This window comes from Piliocolobus tephrosceles, chromosome 7 (genome assembly GCF_002776525.5).
Source record: "Piliocolobus tephrosceles isolate RC106 chromosome 7, ASM277652v3, whole genome shotgun sequence".
Taxonomy (NCBI): Eukaryota; Metazoa; Chordata; class Mammalia; order Primates; family Cercopithecidae; genus Piliocolobus; species Piliocolobus tephrosceles.
In genome coordinates, this window is record NC_045440.1 from 53,291,835 (window position 1) to 53,307,725 (window position 15,891).

The following is a 15,891-nucleotide window of genomic DNA, read 5'->3' on the forward strand; positions in this document are numbered from 1 at the left end:
GAGAGAGAAAAGCTGGGAATAACTACCTGATCTGTGAATGAGTTTGTGTGTTATATGGGTTTAACCTGAAGGCAGTTGGGGTCAGTCAGGGGGAAGCCCCTTTGCACTATCTAAAACACTAGTCATTGGGGATAGTCTGGATATCTGAAATTGTGTAGCTTAGAACTCCCATTCCATTCACGTCTCACTGATCTTTACCATCTCTTTCTCTAAACGGCATACTTAGAAGGGTCTTATGTTCATTTTGGGGAAAATACAACCCAAATCATTGAAGCAAGAGATCCTAGATGCCACGTACCACCGACAACTGTTGCTGGTGCCTGATTCGGTAGGATACCTGTGGCTGGGGGTGCGCATCTGGCACGTCACTTCACAGACGCTACCAGCACACTAGAGCCTCCCACCAACAAGCCTCGGAGAAGCCCCGGTTCTGTGCAGCTTGGCAAAGTACAGAGGAAAGGAAGAAAGGAGACACCCCGCTCCTTATGGTTCCTTTAAACTGTGACCCTAGCCCATTCCTGCCCTGTGTACCTCAATATATCTAATCTACTCCTGTTCCCACACTGCTTCTTAAATATCTTTTTTTTTTTTTTTGAGACAGCATCTCACTTTGTCTCCCAGGCTCAAGTGCAGTGGTGTGATCATGGCACACTGCAGCCTCAAGCTACCAGGTTCAAGCAATCCTCCTGCCTCAGCCTCTTGAGTAGCTGGGACTACAGGCCCACACCACATCATCCAGCTAAATTTTTTTGTTTTTTGTAAGGATGGGGTCTCACTATGTTGCCCAGGCTGATAAACTCCTAGGCTCCAGCAATTCTCCTGCCTTGGCCTCCCAAGTGCTGGGTTTACAGACGTGAGCCACTGTGCCCAGCTCTTAAATATTTTAACCACAGCCTCTTCCAATCTCATCTACTCTGTCTTTACTTTCCCAGATACCAATCCTATGTCTCTGTTGTACCCTGGACTCACATCTAAGATTTTCTGCATGCTTTTGCCTTTTCTGGTTATGATTTTGGGTTTTTTTTTTTTTTTTTTTTAATGTAATTCATTCTCTCTGTCCAAGCTGATTCATGAACTCCACTTCCAGTCCAATCTGCCCCACAGACACCAGCATGTCCATCCCAGGAATAACAATGTACCCACTGGACTCAGACCCAGTTGGAAAGATTTATACTATTTGAGGCAGTGTAATATAGTCCAAAGAATGTCATACTTAGAGTCAAAAACCTATGATTAAATCTTAATTCTGCTACTTGTTATCTGTTTAAATTAGAGGAAGTTATTAAAAATCACTTGGCTTCCATCTCTTTATCTTTAAAATGAGGCTGAACACTGGTGGTGTCTGCCTCCTATTCATATGAAATTAACGAACATGAGAAACTGCTCAGCCTAATATTTTGCACATGCTACACATTCAAAAGTAAATGGTTATTGTCTAGGTTTTACTGTAATCAGCATCATTAAGTCATTTCCATTAGAACACAGGTGAGAAATTCATATATTGATATTTTCATATTTTAAGTCATTACACAAATATTTTAAAGCTGCAGAACTAAAATTCTAATTTTGGAAGCTGCTATTTTAATAGTAATTACATAACTCCAAATGATGATTAAGTGAGATTCTAATTCTTTACAGCAAACCAAGTACATTCCATGGCTCACTGAAGGCCCTTTTGCACACTGGCAGTAAATCAGCAATGCAGTGGAATTAGTAAAATAAACAGAAGGCACCTTGTTCCTTCTTGTCCCTATTATAGCTTCTTTTCTTGGTATTTAACTCAAGCCAATGGATTGAAGAGATGTTCAATATTTCACGGAAGCAAAAACCTTTGACAGACTGCTGGAAATGTTTGCCCTCTAGGGCACAAAGTGGCAAGTGAACTGCAGTTTTATTTCCTAGGAAAAGCCCACTCTTTGCTGTCAACACCTGATCCAGTCTAAGTCAGTCAGACTCTCCTTACTGAGAACTTCCACTTCGGAATGGATGTAGAAGTGAGCATGCTGAGAGCTGGATCTTACCAACGGCAATGTTTTTGGAAGGAAGTTCTGCAAATTCTCACTGCTGAGGTTCTAGGAGCTTTCCAATTATAGTCCTTCCAGAGGCCAGGTTTGACCCCAAGGATTGCCCCACTAACTCAGAGATTATCTCTATTTGTTTAATCTAAATCAGATGGTTTCTGCTTCTTGGAACCAAAGTATTTTAAACATGTATACAAATATATTTTATAAGATAAAAAAGCTAAACATTTCTTTATGTATTTATTCCTATGTTTCAGAGTGACTAAAAAGGTTCTTTTTATTAAACTTTTTAACTTTTTTTTAAATTGTATTCTTTTTAACTTTTATTTATTTACTTATTTATTTATTTATTTTTGAGACAAAATCTTGCTCTGTCGCCTAGGCTAGAGTGCAGTAATGCAATCTCGGCTCCCTGAAACCTCCACCTCCTGGGTTCAAGTGATTCTCCTGCCTCAGCCTCCAGAGTAACTGGGATTGCAGGTACCCACCACCAAGCCTGGCTGATTTTTGTATTTTTAGTAGACATGGGGTTTCACCATCTTGGTCAGGTTGGTCTCAAACTCCTGATCTCAAGTGATCCTCCCACCTCGGCCTCCCAAAGTGCTGGGATTACAGGCATGAGCCACCATGTCCGGCCTTAACTTTTATCGGGGATAGATGTGCAGGTTTCTTACTTTGTTTCTTGTTACCTATGTAAACTTGTGTCCCAGGAGTTTAGTGTACAGATTACTTTGTCATCCAGGTAATAAGCATAGTACCCCACAGGTAGTTTTTTTTATCCTTACCCTCCTCCCACCCTTCACCCTCAAGTAGGCCTTGGTGTCTGTTGCTGCCTTCTTTGCATCCATGGGTACTCGATATTTAGCTCCCACTTATAAGCAAGAACATGCGGTATTTGGCTTTCTGTTCCTGTGTTAGTTTGCTTAAGATAATGGCCTCCAGCTCCATCCATGTTGCTGAAAATAACATGATCTCTTTCTTTTTATGACTGCATAGTATTCCGTGGTATTTATGTACCACTTTTTTTTTTTTATTCAGTCTACCATTGATGGGCATTTAGATTGATTCCACATCTTTGCTATTGTGAATAGTGCTGCAATGAACATATGCGTGAATGTGTCTTTGTGGTAGAATGATTTATATTCCTTTGCTTGTATACCCAACAATGGCATTGCTGGGTCAAATGGTAATTCTGTTTTAAGTTCTTTGAGGAATTGCCACACTGCTTTCCACAATGACTGAGCTAGTTTACATTCCCACTGGCAACGTGTAAAGATTCCCTTTTCTCCACAACCTCACCAGCATCTGTTGTTTTTTAAGTTTTTAACAGTAGCCATTCTGACTGGTGTGAGATGATATTTCACTGTGGTTTTGATTTGACTTTCTCTAATGATTATTGATGTTGAACATTTTTTTGTATGCTTGTTGGCCGCATGTATGTCTTCTTTAGAATAGTCTTCCTAACTGCAGTGAAATGATACCTCATTGTGGTTTTGATTTGCATTTCCCTGATGATTAGAGATGTTTAGCATTTTTTCATATATTTGTTAGCCATATTTGTATGTCCACTTTTGAGGAATTTCTGTTCAGAAATTTTGCCCATCTTTTAATCAAATCTTTTTTTTTTTTTTTCTGTTGACATGTTTGGAGTCCTTGTATATCCTGAATATTAATCACCTGTCAAATGAATAGCAAATACTTTCTCCCATTCTATAGGTTATCTTTTCACTTTTCACAAATGCTTTTTAGTTTGATATAATCCTGTTTGTTGGATACTAAAAAAAGTCTGCTTAAAAAAGAAAAAATAAAAAAAGGTATAATCCCATTTTTTTCTATGTGATGTGCTTTTGAGATATTATTCATAAAAACTTTACCCAGACCAATGTCCTGAAGCATTTTTCCTATGTTTTCATCTAGTAGTTTTATAGCTTTAGATCTTACACTTAGTTCTTTAATCCATTTTGAGTTGATTCTGGTATAAGATGAGAGGCGGGGGTCATTTCATCCTTCTGGTTGTGCATTTCCACTTTTCCCAGCACTGTCCTTTCCCCGGTGAGCGTTCTTGGCACCTTTGTCACAAATCAGTTGACTATAGATATAGGGATTAATTTCTGGGTTCTCTATTCTGTTACATTGGTCTATTTGTCTGTTTTTATGCCAGTACTATGATGCCAATACTGTGATGTTTAGGTTACTATAGTTTTGTAGTATATTTTTGAAGTCTAGTAGTTCTTTTTGCTCAGGGTTGCTTTGGCTATTCAGGGTCATTTGTGGTTTCATACAAACATTAAGATTTTTTCTTACTTCTGTGGAGAATGCCATTGGTATTTTAATAGGGATTGCATTGAATCTGTAAGTTGTTTTGGGTAGTTGCTCATTTTAACAATATCAATTCTTTTTTATGTTTTATTTTATGTTATTTATGTTTTATTTTATTTTAGATCCAAGGGTTACATGTGCTTGCTTCTTACATGGGTAAGTTGCATACTGATGGAGATTGGGATTCTAGTGTACCCATTACCTAAATAGTGAACATCGTACCTGACTGGTAATTTTTTTAACCCCTCCACGATCCTCCTCTTTTTTGGAGTCCCCAGTGTCTACTATTTCCATCTTTATGACCATTTGTGCCCATTGTTTAGCTCTCACTTACAAGTGAGAATGTGTGGTATTTGTTTTTTTTTGTTTCTGAGTTAGTTCACTTAGCATAATGGCCTCTAGCTCCATCCATGTTGCTGCAAAGGACATGATTTCATTCTTTTTTTGGGGTGCATAGTATTTCATTTTATACATATATATCTTATATATAATGTATATAAAATATATAATATATATTTAATATATATGTATATCTTTAATCCAACCATTGATAAACACATAGATTGGGTCTATGACTTTGCTATGGTAAATAGTGCAGTGATACACATACCTGTACAGACATATTTTTAATATAATGATTTCTTTCCCTTTGGGTAGATACTCAGTAGTGGGATTGCTGGGTTAAGTTGTAGTTCTATTTTTAGTTATTTGGGAAATCTCCATACTACTGTCCATAGAGGTTGAACTAATTTTTGTTCCTACCAGCAATGTATAAAATTTTACTTTCTCCACACCCATGCCAACATGTGTTCTTTTTTGACTTTTTAATAATATCCACTATGTATTAGGCCATTCTTGCATTGCTATAAAGAAATACCAGGGATTGGGTAATTTATAAAGAAAAGAGGTTTAATTGGCTCCCAGTTCTGCAGGCTTTACAGGAACCATGGTGTTGGCATCTACTGGGGAAGCCTCAGGAAGCTTTAATTATAGCGGAAGGCAAAAGGAAAGCAGACATATCATATGGCCGGAACAGGTGCAAGAGAGAGGAACACATGTTTTTAAACAACCAGGTCCCGTGAGAACTCACTCACTATTACAAGGGCAGCACCAAGAGGATCATGCTAAACCATCCATGAGAAATCCACCCTTGTGATCCAGTCATTTCCCACCAGGCCCCATCTCCAATTCTGCCGATTACAGTTCAACAAGAGATTTGGGCAGGAACAAACATGCAAACTATGTCACATTCTGACATACGATAATATCTCTGTGTGGTATTAATTTGCATTTCTTTTTTAAATTTCAGCTTCTGTTTCAGATCTAGGGGGTAAATATGCAGGTTTGTTACATGCATATATCGCACCCGGGTAGTTGGTCTAGTACCCAATAGGTGTTTTTGTAACCCACACCCACCTTTTTTCTTCCCCCATCTAATAATCTGCAGTGTCTATTGTTCCCATGTTTGTGTACACGTGTGTCCAGCGTTTAGCTCCTACTTACAAATGAGAACATGTGGCCACGTGTGTCCAGCGTTTAGCTCCTACTTACAAATGAGAACATGTGGCATTTGGTTTTCTGTTCCTGTGTCAGTTTGCTTAGGATTATGGCCTCCAGCTTCATCCATGGTGCTGCAAAGGACATTATTTCATTCTTTTATGTGGCTGCATAGTAGTTCATTGTTGTGTATGTACCACATTTTCTTTATCCAACCCACCATTGAGGGGTACCCAGATTGATTCCATGTCTTTGCTATTGTAAATAGCATGGAAACATATCAACTCTCTGGCTTTGTGTCATAATCTTATTCAGAGAAACCTTGACCACTTTTTGCTTCCACAAGATATCACACTGGTCTGTCCATTGCATTGATGACATTATGTTGATTGGATCCAATGAGCAAGAAGTACCAAACACATTGAACTTATTGGTGAGAAATTTGCATGCCAGAGGATAGGAAATAAATCCAACTAAAATTCAAGGAACTTCTACCTCAGTAAAACGTTTAGGAGTCCAGTGGTGTGCGGCCTGTCAAGATATTTCTTCTAAAGTGAGGATAAGTTGCTGCATTTGACCCCTTCTACAAGCAAGAAAGAGGCACAACACCTAGTGGGCCCATTTGGATATTGGAGGCAACTCATTCCTCATTTGGGTGTGTTACTCCAGCCCATTTATCAAGTGACCCGAAAGGCTGCCAGTTTTGAGTGGGGTCCAGAACAGGAGAAGGCTCTGCAATAGCTCTAGGCTGTTGGAGGGCTCTAGAATTTTGGAGCAAGGTCCTACCATCTTTTGCAGATAACTACTCTGCTTTTGAGAGACAGATCTTGGCGAGTTACTGGACCTGGGTGGAAATCGAATGTTTGACTCTGGGTCATCAAGTCACCATGTGACCTGAACTGCCTATGATGAATTGGATGCTTTCTGACCCATCTAGCCATAAACTGGTTCAGGCACAGCAGCATTCCATCACCAAATGTAAGTGGTATATATGTGATTGGGCTCAAGCATGTCCTGAAGGCATAAATAAGTTACATGAGGAAGTGGCTCAAATGCCCATGGTCTCCACTTCTGCCACCTGCCTTCTCTCCATTAGCCTGCACCGATGGCCTCATGGGAAGTTCCCTATTATCAGTTGACAGAGAAAGAGAAGACTGGGGCCTGGTTCACAGATGGTTCTGCACAGTATGCAGGCACCACTCAAAAGTAGACAGCTGCCGCACTACAGCCCCTTTCTAGGACATCCCTGAAGGACAGTGGTGAAGGCAATTCTTCCCAGTGGGCAGAACTTCCAGCAGTGCACCTGATTGTGCACTTTACATGGAAGAAATAACCAGATGTGCGATTATATACTGATTCATGTGCTGTAGTCAATGGTTTGGCTGGATGGTCAGGGACTTGGAAGAAGCATGATTGGAAAATTGGTGACAAACAAATTTAGGTAAGAGGTGTGTGGATGAACCTCTCTGAATGGTCAAAACTGTGAAGATATTTGTATCCCATGTGAGTGCTCACCAACAGGTGACCTTAGGGGAGGAGGAGTTTAATAATCAAGTGGATAGGATGACCCGTTCTGTGGACACCACTCAGCCTCTTTCCCTAGCCACCCTTGTCATTGTCCAATGGGCCCATGAACAAAGTGGCCATGGTGGCAGGGATGGAGGTTACACATGGGCTCAGCAGCATGGACTTCCACTCACTAAGGCTGACCTGGCTACGGCCACTGCTGACTGCCCAATTTGCCAGCAGCAGAGACCAACACTGCTGACTGCCCAATTTGCCAGCAGCAGAGACCAACACTGAGCCCTCGATATGGCACCATTTCTTGGGGTGATCAGCCAGCTATCTAGTGACAGGTTGATTATACTGGACCTCTTCCTTCATGGAAAGGGCAGAGGTTTGTCCTCACTGTAATAGACACTTATTCTAGATATGGATTTGCCTATCCTGAAAGCAATGTTTCTGCCAAGACTAACATCCATGGACTCACAGCATGCCTTATCCACCATCATGGTATTCCACACAGCATTGCTTCTGACCAAGGCACTCACTTTACTGCTAAAGAAGTGTGGCAGTGGGCTCGTGGTCATGGAATTCACTGGTCTTACCATGTTCCCAATTATCCTAATGCAGCTGGATTGATAGAATGGTGGAATGGCCTTTTGAAGTCACAATTACAATGCCAACTAAGCAATAATACTTTGCAGGGCTGGGGCATAGTTCTCCAGAAAGCTGTGTATGCTGTAAATCAATATCCAATATATGGTGCTGTTTCTCCCATAGCTGAGATTCACAGGTCCAGGAATCAAGGGGTGGAAGTGGAAGTGGCGCCACTCACCATCACCCCTAGCGATTCACTAGCAAAAATTTGCTTCCTGTTCCCATAACATTATGTTCTGCTGGCCTAGAGGTCTTAGTTCCAGAGGGAGGAACGCTGCCACCAGGAGACACAACAACTATTCCATTAAACTGGAAGTTAAGATTGCCACCTGCACACTTTGGCTCCTCCTACCTTTAAGTCAACAGGCTAAGAAGGGAGTTACAGTGTTGGATGAGGTGATTGACCCGGACCATCAAGATGAAATGTGTCTACTACTCCGTAATGGAAGTAAGGAAGAGTATGCATAGAATACAGGAGATTCACCAGAGCATCTCTCAGTATTACCATGCCCTGTGATTAAGGTCAATGGGAAACTGCAACAGCTCAGCCCAGGTAGGAGTACAAATGGTCCAGACACTTCAGGAATGAAGGTTTGGGTCACTCCACCGGGAAAAAAAAACCACAACCTGCTGAGGTGCTTGCTAAAGGCAAAGGGAATACAGAATCGGTAGTAAAAGAAGATAGTTATCAATAGCAGCTACAACCACGTGACCAGCTCCAGAAATGAGGACTATAACGGTCATGAATATTTCCTCCTTCTTTTGTTAAAAACATACTTGTGCATGTATACACTTGTACTAAGAAAATATCTTCATTTTATTTCCTTTTCCGTTATCATGTGACACAAGATTTACTGACTTCCTATCAGCATTTAAGTATTGTTAACTTTATGTAACAGTATTTCAGTTGGGGATTGGTGAGTTTCCCATTGTATGAAGGATAGTTGTGTTATGTTAGGCATAATTATGACCTCATTATTTTCTTAATTTGAAGATTATGTATGATCTCAGGAGATATGTATGGGTTTGAGTTGACAAGAGGTGGATTTGTGATGATTAATACTGAGTGTCAACTTGATTGGATTGAGGGATACAAAGTATTAGTCCTGGGTGTGTCTGTGCGAGTGTTGCCAAAACAGATTAACATTTGAGTCAGTGGGCAGGGGAAGGCAGACCACCTTTAATCTGGTGGGCACCATCTAATCCGCTGCCAGCAAATATAAAGCAGACAGAAAAATGTGAAAAAGAGAGAGATGGGCCTAGCCTCTCAGCCTACATCTTTCTCCCATGCTGGATCCTTCCTGCCTTCTAACATCAGACTCCAAGTTTTTCAGTTCTGGGACTTGGACTGGCTTTCCTTGTTCCTCAGTTCACAGACAGCCTATTGTGAGACCTTATGATCATGTAAGTTAATACTTAATAAACTCATATGTATATATATACACACACACATATATATGTGTATACATATATAAAATTCATATATATGTATACACATATATATACACACACACACATCCTATTAGTTCTGTCCCTCTAAGAGAACACTGATACATCTGACTTGATGGAGATAGGTAAATAGAGCAGTATATTTATCTCAAACCATCTCTTCTCTGTCTCTTTCTCTCTCTCTCTCCCCTCTCTCTGTCTCCCGCACTCCCTTTCTACATTTCTTCCCCTTCATCAACCTCCCCACCTACGGTTGGCACACACTGAAGAGGCAAAGATTCACCTTTGTCAAGGATCAAGAGGTAGCTCAGGGTTCTGTGAAGCACAAGGAGATGTGGTTTACCTTGCTGGGGGTTACACAGCAGGAGCTCGGGAGAAAGTTCCCCAGGAGCAAGGTGTTAGGGAGCTACCAGGCCAAAGCCAAGGCACAAATATAAAACTCACCACTAAATCTCCATAGGGACCAGACAGAAGAGGGATCCCAGTTCTTCAAAGAGGATGAAAGGAAGTCAAACTGAAAAACTCCCAAGTTAAAAATGTCCATCAGATTTCAAATAATAGGAGCTTCTGAGCCAAATAGGCTCAAACAGGGCTCCAATTTTTTTTTTTTTTTTTTTTTTGGCTAGCATATACATTGGAATTTTTCTAGTAAATGCCAACATTTAGAAACTGAGATGTTTCACATAAAAATCCAGATTGCAGTCTTCCTAGAAAAATCAAAAGGAAGCCTGCATTCTCACTTAGCAGCATGGCCAGTGAGATGCAGTGGGGCTACAAACCTGCTCTACCCCAGACTGCATCGGGTCTCTGTGGTACAATCAAATCACTTGTGTTAATCACCTGGCCCACAGGCACTGAGTTTCAATGCCAGTGTAAAGTTCTTTGAATCCATGAGTTAGATAAATTGAAGCAGTTACAGGAGTAGAAATGAAGTGGGTAAACACAACGTTTTCATAGAAAACATAAAAGTTTTGATGAGTCACTAGACAACTGCTCAATAGTGCTTTCATAAGTCATTGTCTGTTTTTTATTACCGGTTACAATGTTCGTTAATCTCATTCATTGGCGTATGAGATGATTGTTTATTCCATCACTACACAAAGTACCTACTATGAACCAGGCATTGTTGTAGGCTCTAGAAATACTTCAGAAGACAGTCTCTTCTCTTGTAGAGAAAATTTATCGTCATTTATTGTGACGAGGTAGATAAGAAACCATCAAGTGTGATTGCGTAGACTGATAATGATTTGAAGCAAATTAAGCCAGAAAATGTGGGGAAAGGCTAATTTAGATAGGGTTAGATTTTCCAGTCAATCATTTTCTACCATGTGGAAAATGATAGGACATCTACACCTCCTCTCCCCCACCCCAAGGTTAAAGCCCACTTCCTCTCTTCTAGAGTGTCTCAAGGAGTAGCTTTACTAACTACATTTTGCCTTTCAAACAAAAAGATCTACACGAAGTAGAAAGTTAGGTAATTATACAGACAGCTCCAAGTTTAACAGGGTGGTTTGCCTAAATCTCTTAAGTGCCTAGTTGAGAACAGCCCCCTTAGTTGATGTAGCTCTAAACATTCTGAAAACATTGTTAACCTCCTGGTTTGCTGCTTAGACAATGAGATCATTTCTCTGATGTGTGGATATTACTTTACCAAGTAACCATGAATATTTTACCCTACTCACATTTCAATCACTCATTTGTCCATGTGAGAAAATTTTCTCATTAATACAATGAGAAAATGAGGATCATGTAGTAAAATAAACATGATTTTAACTGGAGTAATATTTAATATATCTTTGTGTGTTTTTGAGAAATATATAGCATGGAACACATTCCTGAGGTATACTACTCATCTATGAGAATGTTTAAAATCTAATTTCATAGAATTGCATCTGAAATCATTTATTTTATTAACACCACACTAATCACGAAGCCCCTTTAGGCGATTTTCTGTATTTCAGCCAAATATGTCTCACCAGTAAGTTCTTTTATATCATCATTCAACAGCTTCTTCATTTTATAAAAACAGTCCTCAGCTCCCTAGATACTTACAATTAAAAACTACTTCATTTTCCCAGATATAGTATTATAATTATTATAAGTAAAATTAACTAAAAAGTAGTCTTTTTTCATTATTATATAGCATTACTGCAGAATTTTCTCCCCCACCTCAGATTTTTAAACTTAATTATTTGTAAATCTTTGCTCATAGACCAAAATAAGTAAAACCAAAAATTGAGAATGGAGCTTCATAATATTCCTGAAGCCAAGGGGCATTTTTTTAGCTTGGTTTTCTGAGGAACAAAGGACAATGTATGTATACATACACAAATAAGACATGATACAGTGTCTGGAAGTTATGCAAGAGACAAAAGGCACTGCATAATTGAAATGATGGCTTCCATGAGGCACAGAGATACATATGTCTTCATGACACCAACACAAGCAGTTGGCAAGTGATACAAAGTCAGTGACTGCACTGTTGAGGTATTGTGAAGCAACTCATGATTTGTCTACTCATTAAAGGGATGGAGGTTCTCCATTGTTTTGTTGTAGGTTCACGATTTTTTTTTTCATTGTTGTTTTTAAATAGAACTCCTTGGTTGCATCAGAGTCTTCTGCTACATTCTAAACAGAGCATCCAGGCCACCCATACATTACTCTCACTCCTTGATATACAGCTTGCCAGTCCAAGAACAACTGGACTTCTTTGTATTTAAGAGAGCAATACCAGATGTTCTAACTTTAAAAGGCAGAAATTGTCTCAGGATTCTAATGATCAATTCAAACAATACATATTTATACACATATACATATATGGTAATCACACTTCAAAAGCATAACCTCTATTACAAACATCTTTAATTCAAAGGAAACAACACATTTTTTCATATTTCAGCTTTAATAAAATTCACATTTCAAATTAATGCAAGTGAAGACAAGTTCTAAATAAATGTATTTAAATATTAAATAAGAATTATAAAATTCAACTTGGTTCATGATAATTTGACAAATATATTACTAACAGTCATATACAAAAAAATCATTATTTCTCACTGGTACTCTCAGATATAATTTACACAATTATATGTTTAATTGGAATGTTAAACTGTATGAAGAAAATAATATATCTAGTAAAAATAAAATACAATCACACAATTTTTAATATCTAATTTTCAATATGTGATTCAAGCTCTGTTTTACAAAATTATAAATTACTGTATACACAAAAAGATAAAGCAAGAAAGACTCCATTCTGTGACAGGACACAGCTATCAGTTATTTCTGGGAAGTCTCTTATTTTACTCATCTTCATATCCATAAAATTATAAATTTCATCTTTTTTTTACATTTCGCATGATTTGAGGCACTTTTTCTTCAAATTAGATGTACATTCTTAGGAAATGCCTGTGGGGGGAAAAGAAGAACCATATCATTTATGACCTGGTTTTTAGAATACTTATAAATATGTACAGTTTCAATAGTTTATTTTATTTTGCTTAAAGAATCTGTGGACTCCTAATTTACAGTCTAATCCTGAGAATGCAGACTAATGTGTGTGCAGAGGGGCAGGAAGGTTGATCAGTACTTTTAGAGACTTTAAATATTGACTTTTCCCTTAAAGATTTATGATATCTAGACATATCAAAACAGAAAAGAACTTGACACCTTGTGAACAACTCATTAAATATCCCTAACATTTATTAATCTGTAATATTGATTGCAAGCCTTATTAAATAAATAATTTGAAACAGATAACTCATAGAGAAAAATCACTAAGTCTCTAAAATCTATAATTTTTAAAAGTCATGTTTATCAGCTCTGTCTTCTATGATCTAGCCCAGGAGAATGTAAATTTGTGTACATTATCTTAAATTATAATACAGCACTTGTTTGGGAAAACTTTTCCAGTATTGTGTTGTTTGGAGACTTTAGGTAAATTTACTCATTTACATGGAATATATTAAAAACAAAGAAAGAGATAAATATAACTTGGTTTAGGTAATTTCAATAACCAAGTGAATTATCTTGATTCATATTTTGTGTTGTTCAAAAGAGTTGAAACCAGGCAAGGTGGCTCATGTCTGTAATTCCAACACTTTGGGCAGCCAAGATGGGAGGATCGCTTGAACCCAAGAGCTCGAGACCAGCCTAGGCAACATAGTGGGACTCTGTTGCCACCAAAAAAAAAAAAAAAATGAGATGAGCATGGTAGCATGAGCCTGTAGTCCCAGCTACTTGAGAGGCTAAGGTGGGAGGATCACTGGAGCCTGAGAGGTTGAGGCTACACCGAACTATGATCAAGCCACTGCACTCCAGTCTGGGCAACAGAGTAAGACCTTGTCTCACAAAAAAAAAAAAAAAAAAAAAAAGAAAGAAAGAAAAGAGCTTTGAAACAGGTAAGAAAAGAAAGAAAGAAAAAAGCTTTGAAACAGGTAGGTTGAGAGTAATTGAATTAAGTATCCTGCCACTACAATAATCTAGTTGATTTTCTTAATCTAAAAAAAAAAATTTCAATTTAGCAACTGTAGACATGCAGAACTAACAGTTCTAATTATTATCATTAATGTGTAATAATCAATTTTAAAGTAAGACTAAGTATAGCAAAAATAATAGGCCAGGATTGTCTCAGTAATTGTCACAACAAAACTGTGAGATAGTTTAAGTAAATCCCCATGCATTTATTTATGATATTGATACTGAGTTACACTGGCCAGTTCAAAATATTCATGATTAATTTTAGACTACAAGTCCTCTATGACTTTTTTTTTTTTTTTTTTTTGACGGAGTCTTGCTCGGTCGCCAAGCCTGGAGTGCAATGCCATGATCTCAGCTCACTGCAGTCTCCACCTCCTGGGTTCAAGCAATTCTCCTGCCTCAGCCTCCTGAGTAGCTGGGACTACAGGCACGCACCACCACAGGGCTAATTTTTGTATTTTTAGTAGAGACAGGGTTTCACAATGTTGGCCAAGGTGGTCTCGAACTCCTGACTTCAAGTGATCCACCTGTGTCAGCGTCCCAAAGTGCTGGGATTACAGGTGTGAGCGACGGTGCCCAGCCATCCAGCCATCGTCTTATGACTTTCACTCCCACCTTCACAACTGAGGAACCAGTTGCCTTAAAAGGACTTGTCCATGGTACTGAAATGCTGACCCAAAAAAAGTTGACTTGGTACTACACTGCGAAAGAACTACTGATTAGAGAACTATTTGCAAAGAAATAAGTATCTTTCAGTATTTTGTATAGATTCTACTTTTTAAAATAAATGTTACAAATTTACATTCAATTTATTTAGGATTGTACAAATACTTTATTGCCCAAGGGCTCCTAGGATAAATTAGCCAGAATGAAAATTCTGGTTTACCATTTCACTCTTGTAAAGTAATAGGCTAGAGCAAGAAATAATTACATGTTCATTATCTTTTTTATTCTTTGCTTTTTCTCTTATTATTACAATATCTTCTCTCTGTTTCCTACTTAGAGTACCAAAACTGTACCAAAGTTTTAAGACCTGGCTTCATTTTTATTATATATTTTGGACAGTTAAAAAACAGAACTGTATAAGTACTTTTGTTCATCTAATGTCTATCTGCGTAATGTTTCTGCACAGTCATGAAATAACACTAAATGCTGAAAGATTTTTGGAAATCTCTCAGGGCTGGTAAGGTTGTCAAAAAACTACTTTAATTCAATCACTGCTGAGGATATTTTAAATTAAATCATTAAAAAGGTCTTTTCATTTGGACCAAGTTTTAACACTTAGTGAAAAATCCATAGATTAAGTTCACAGGTATTGCTAAAATAGGCTTCCTGGCTTCTGACATTATTCAAACATTTTCTTAAGAAGATTAGGCTATTAACAGAGTGAAGAGACAACATATAGAATGGGAGAAAAGATCTGCAAACTATCCAGATGACAAGGGACTAATATCCAGAATACACAAGCAATTAAACAGCAAAAACCAGATAATCTGATTTAAAAGAGGGCAAAGTATCTGAATAGACATTCCTCAAAAGAAGACACACAAAAGTCTAACAAATATATGAAAAAAAGGCTAAATATCACTAATCATCAGGGAAATGCAAATCATAACCATGATGAGATATTATCTCATGCTAGTTAGAATGGCTATTGACAAAAAGACAAAAACAAATGCTAGTGAGGAGCAGAGAAAAAGGAACCTTTATACACTGTTGGTGAGAATGTAAATTAGTACAGCCATTATGAACAACGGTGTGGAAGTTTCTCAAAAACAAAACTAAAAATGGAACTACCATATAACCCCAAAAATCCCACTACTGGGTATTTATCCAAAGGAAAGAAATGAGTATATCAAAGGGATTCCCGCACCCCTATATTAACTGCAGTACTAGTCACAATAGCCAAGACAGGCAATCAATCTAAATGTCCATCAATGGATGAATGGATAAAGAAAATGTTGTG

The 15,891-nt window shown here is 38.2% G+C and overlaps 1 protein-coding gene across 2 annotated transcripts in view; it reads right to left on the reverse strand.

The window, feature by feature from the left end:
- Positions 1-12,389: 12,389 nt before the first annotated feature.
- The window catches only part of ALKAL1 (ALK and LTK ligand 1), a 29,006-nt gene continuing 25,504 nt past the window's right edge, over positions 12,390-15,891 (reverse strand). Inside the window, exon 5 of one of the 2 annotated variants that reach the window (XM_023184226.2) lies at positions 12,390-12,854. Coding sequence is in view for 1 of the 2 variants with exons in the window: in XM_023184227.1 (XP_023039995.1) it covers positions 12,844-12,854 (11 nt within the window). In the remaining variant the exon portion in view is untranslated. The remainder of the gene's footprint in view (positions 12,855-15,891) is intronic. The other variant, XM_023184227.1, reaches the window with a different exon arrangement.